Source organism: Gavialis gangeticus, unplaced genomic scaffold, assembly GCF_001723915.1.
Source record: "Gavialis gangeticus isolate Ggan-Ray unplaced genomic scaffold, GavGan_comp1, whole genome shotgun sequence".
In the NCBI taxonomy this organism is placed as follows: domain Eukaryota; kingdom Metazoa; phylum Chordata; order Crocodylia; family Gavialidae; genus Gavialis; species Gavialis gangeticus.
In genome coordinates, this window is record NW_017729025.1 from 151,558,779 (window position 1) to 151,564,019 (window position 5,241).

Genomic DNA, 5,241 nt, shown 5'->3' on the forward strand with positions numbered 1-5,241 from the left:
TCTTCAGTGGTAGTCTTTCTTTACCCTTGTGAAGCCTTCTGGGAGAGTTGAAATTGTGTGTGACAGGATTTTCAGAGGGTGTATTATAACACTGTGTAAATGATAACTCAGATTAAAACAATGCAGTATGTAGCTTTGTTTACTTCTGCGCTGTTCATTTAATCAACTGATTTCTTAGTGGCCAGTGAATTATTCCAGGCTTTGCAGCATCTGCTTCTAAGAAGCAAATGTTTTTAAAAACTGATCATGCATTACTTCTGAAGCTACAAAAGAGGAGAATTGTTTGTACTCGGTAAAACCTAATTATCTTATGTATCCTTTTCTTAGTCCATCCAACTGCGCTTAGAATTTGCAAAGGAATTGGGCACTGGAATATCCATCTGGGAGCTGGGACAAGGCCTGGATTATTTTTATGACCTACTTTAAAATAAACGACCTGGGAAAGACTTTATTTGCTGAGATTGTTTCATCAATTACTTGGGGGGATTTTTGGGAGAAGGTTTTTTTTAAAAATACTGGTTTTTGTAATTTATAGTAAATCTGTATTAAATTTGCATTTTCCCAATAAATAAGATGTTCTGAATTACTGTATGGATTGCAACACATGGTTCTATTCAAGAAAATACATATCTCTGGAAACATACCTTAAACTCCTTTTACCGTCATTACAGTGTACCACCACTAGGAAAATACTAAGAGTTCTTACCATTTTCACGAATGAATACCAATAGTTTGCACTTTCTAACCCAGGTTTAAGATGGAGATTTCTCAAATAAGAACTAATAATTACAGAAGTAAGTAGGCAGACCCACCTGTCAGGTTTGTGCATGGTAAGTGAAATGCCTTGTATGCTTCTTGTAGCATAACTCATTTGTAAACAAAAATTAGCCTTGCTATGGTATATAAAAGCAAAGTATGATACGTAAAAATAAGTAAAGCATAACACAGAGGGGGGCAGGGAGGGGAAGGAGGAGGAGAATGGACATGGTTCCTCCAGGCTGGCAGAAGTTCATACACTGGGTTAACTCTTTGTTTTTTTATTTTTAGGAAACCCATAAGTAGGTCAGGATCATGGCAATGTCAACTCCAGACTTTCTTTTACTTCACTTGCACACCAGAGTAATGCCATGGTTTCTGTTTTATCCTTAAGCTGCTTCATGGTGTGTTTTGTAATATTTAGTAGCCGTGCATTCTCTATTAGTTATTAGTCTGTGGGCATCATAATATTTAGCACCAATCTTTAAAAGTGTTCTTGGAAAGTAGATTCTGTAAAATGACTATGCATTTGTTAGCTTGATTTTTAAAACTGCTGAACACCTCTGGCTCCCACTGTTTCCACTTGGCATTGCAGATACACGGCAGCTTTCAAGGTAAGGCTCTACATTGCTCATCCTACTTGTTAGTGCTTTGGAAAGCCTGAAAAAGGAGTATCTCACAACACTTCGCTGTAGTAATCGCAACACTTCACTGTAGTACTTAACCATGTAACTTTTACCCTAAAAGCCAAGAAAATGGATCATAAATATATTCTTCTAAGATAGCATTCACCAGAGACAGAACCAGAGGAGATGCAATGGCATGGCTGCATACCCCCTTTTGGACTTTAACACACCTCAGGAAGCTACGGGGACTTTTTTAAGGTCCCCAGAAGCATACAAGAATCCTCCCACACTTTGCCTCCATGCTGAGAGGGGAGCTTCATGCTTTCTCTGTTGGTGGGGGAGCCTCAGGGCCATTCCTGCCTGCTCCCGCTGAGCTGTACAGGGCTGGGCTCTGAAGCTTCCCCTGCCCTGGGACAACAGGGTAAACAGGAGCAGTGAGTGGTGGAAAGGGAGGGGTAGGCATGTGCCTCTGAGCATGGAAAGGAAAGGAATTTTTAGCTGCTTTGGGGGTCTTTAAAAATACTCAGAGGCTCCCACACTGTCTGCCCACATTGGTTGTTGGGGGTGGGGGAGGGAGGAGGTTGGGAGTGGGAGTGCAGCCATCCTTACAGCACGGGTTGCTGCTCCAACACTTTCCCCCCACCCCATGCCAAATCCTGGATCCGCCTCTTGTGTTCATGTTTACTAGTTTCTTAAGTTCCATGTACTTGGCAGAATATTGACTAAAATGAAATTAAGGAGAGCATGCTGGGAATATTAAGTGAGCATCTGGATCACTAGGAGAGATCTAGGCAGTAACAGTATGGACGATGGAAGTTCTTATTCCCACTTGTAGCTCTCACAGAGATATCTTTTCAACTTAGCCTGCGCCCAGCACTCCCAGTAATTAATCTCAGTGGGGGATTTATCTACCTCTGTTGGTTTCAAGCAAATAAATCCCATTATAATCCACCACTGATTAAAGAACTATTGATTTTTCACCTCTCTGATCTAGTTCTGACATCTTACAGCTCCACACTGTAAAGTATCTAATAGGGTTTACTAATCAGGTCCCTTTCTTCCATGCCATTAGGAGTGAGATAATTTGCTATGTGAATCCTCCTGTTCAATTAACCTGAACTTTTAGGTTCAATGGAAAGCAATTTAAAGTAACCTTGGCAATGGTATTTAAAATAACCCAAGAATTACATTCTACTGTTTTTTTCTCCCTACATTGGAATGACTGAACTAGTAGGATTGAAAGCATATTTGGTAAATGAAAAAAAAAATGTAACAGGTTGTGATCTAAGATGCACACCCATTTTTATACTGGTTATTAGTATTTTCAAAATTGGGAGTTGGTGAAGAAAAGAAAACTTCATCTTAGCTCACAGTGGGTAGAAAATGCATGGTTTTATATAGTCTTTTCCCCCACCTGTTTCATCATTGCTATCTTTTATACTCCATGCCTTTTTCGCTGTGAAGCAGCTTAAGTGCTGTAAATCACCTGGAAGACAGATGTATGTTTTGATGAACTGTCCTTACAGATGGAACAAATACTTCTCTGCTAAAAAGATCAAACTAACCCTGCTGTTTCATAAAGAATAAATAACAGAGAGGTACACTTTGTAGTTAGAACCATCTCTAGTGTAGATGCTTCAAGCTAAGAATGTTTTTTTTTATCTCTTAGGTGTTATGAATATTTGTTACTTTCTAAATAATACGCCAAAAGTATGAACATCTCCTCAGTACTGAAGTATTCCATATACTGCAGTTGAATGAATTATGTCCTTTGCGTGCCCTCTCCATATTTCTACTTGTGGGTTGTGCTGACTGATGCAGCTTAGAGAGTGAAATGTTCTCACAGGAATGCTCCTGGAGCATTCACACATATCACTACTCCCTCAAATATGTTGGGGGATCTGCTGCTGCTACTGCAGTTGTTTCCAGCCACAGGAGTAGACAAAAATTAAGTTCTCCATATCCCTTTTTCTCAAAGAAGATAGTGATTCATACTGTGTTTTAGTGTTTAGTGTACTGTAAATGCAATGGTAATTGCTTTTTAGTTTTTGTTAGTTTTAGCTGTTGGGAATTGGTACCATCTACAGTTATTATGTAGATTTGAAGTGAGAAAAATATTTTAATTGTGCATCATGTCTGGCAGTCCTTCTGGCACATTTCCATGGAGGATACTGTCCTTTGAGACATCCTGTCTGCAATACCTTCATACTAGGATCACACAAGGAACGTCAGGACACTGGTAAGCTCTCCTGGGCTGGCTTTTAGTGGCAAAGAAGATCTAAGCATTGTAAAGGATCAGAGTGAAAGATGAGAAGATGAGAGGGGCTGTTGGATCCATCTCAATCAGTGCTGAGAAAGGTGGCAAAAGACATAAAAGGCCTGGGCATCTTCTTTTGAAGGGAGTGGATTGTATAGCAATAATACGGATAAAACATAGATTAAAAAAGAGTATGTATGATCAACTGCTAGTCATTTAGGTACTTTTTAGTCTGTTAAAGGAGGAGTCTTGGGGCCTTCATTTAGGTACCAGAACAATTTTATCCAACAGTGGGTGCGTGTACATATGCAAATAATCTGGGATTGACTCTTAAATAAACTACTGAAGAGTAAACTCTACCAAGCACATGTCTACACATGCACGGATGTGGGAGATTTGCTGCTCCTAGCAGCAGACTGTTTCTGCTCCCTGTAGCCTTACAATGGGCCCCTGCAGCAGCCAGGGGGAGCTCTAGGTTCCCCCTCAGTGCAAGCCCAGGGGCCAAGAGACAGCTGTATCTTGGCAGGGGCTGGGACATTGCTCCCTGCCCCTGGAGGCTGCTTGCTGCTGGGGCGAGCTCTGCCAGTGGAGCCTAGGCAGGAACAATGTACCCCTGCCCCAGCAGCAGGGAGCTCCCAGCTCCCACTCCATGATCATGGATCCAGGCTGGGAGATCCTTATCTCCCAGCCCCAGTGCCCTGACCATGGGACTTGGGAAAGGACATAAGGATCTCCCAGTGTCAGCCCTATGACTATGGAGCTAGGAGAGAAGGATTTCCCAGCCCAGGCCCCACAACCATGGGACTTGGGCTGATATCCCAGCCCCATGATCACAGAGCAAGGGCTAGGAGCTCCCTGCTTCTGGGGCAGGGGGCATTGTCTCCACTGGGATCCGGTGGCGGAGCCTGCCAACAAGCAGCATCCAACAGCAGAGAGCAATCTCCTGTCCCCAACTGACTAGGAGCACATCTCCTTGTGGTCAGACATCTACACATGCACTACTGTGCAGTATGTAATCTCAAGTAAATTTGCTACTTGCATTTGCAGGTAGTAAATTTACTCATGATTAGAGCCAATCATGAGTAGACAGTAAGAGCCTGCACATGGAGACATAAACACTTACTGCTCAATAGTTAGCTCTACTGCACAATAAAGCATCTTGTGTAGACACACCCAGTGTCACCCTCTTATAATTTCTCTTAAGAGACTTCAGTTTTCTCAGGAGCAGTCTACTTCTTTGACACAGCAGAGAAAAAATGTGAAATGCTGAATGAAAAGAAAGCAGTATTGCATTTCAACATCTAGTTCAAACCACAGACCTCAGATCTGACGGAAAGATTGGCAGGTCAAAACCAGTCTCTATCAATACCGATCCTAATTTAGACAAATGGATTCCAGAGAAGATAATAGAAAATGTCTACACAGTTCAGTTTGAAACCGTACTTCCATTCAGACTTCCAAAACTCATCCCTGTTCAGACCCTTCTCACGTGACTAAAAGTTCAATTACAAGTGAGAGATGCCAAGAAAAGGAATTCAAAGGTCAAGGCTATTACTGAAGATATTTCCTCATACCAAAGAAAAGTGAAGGGTTTGGTCCAAT

The 5,241-nt window shown here is 41.8% G+C and overlaps 1 protein-coding gene across 1 annotated transcript in view; it reads left to right on the forward strand.

Moving 5' to 3' along the window:
* CHID1 (chitinase domain containing 1) overlaps window positions 1–591 on the forward strand; it is a 454,156-nt gene extending 453,565 nt beyond the window's left edge. The window contains exon 14 of the mRNA XM_019519771.1: window positions 328–591. Within this exon, the coding sequence (XP_019375316.1) occupies window positions 328–426 (99 nt within the window). The 3' untranslated portion in view covers window positions 427–591. The remainder of the gene's footprint in view (window positions 1–327) is intronic.
* Window positions 592–5,241: the final 4,650 nt, after the last annotated feature.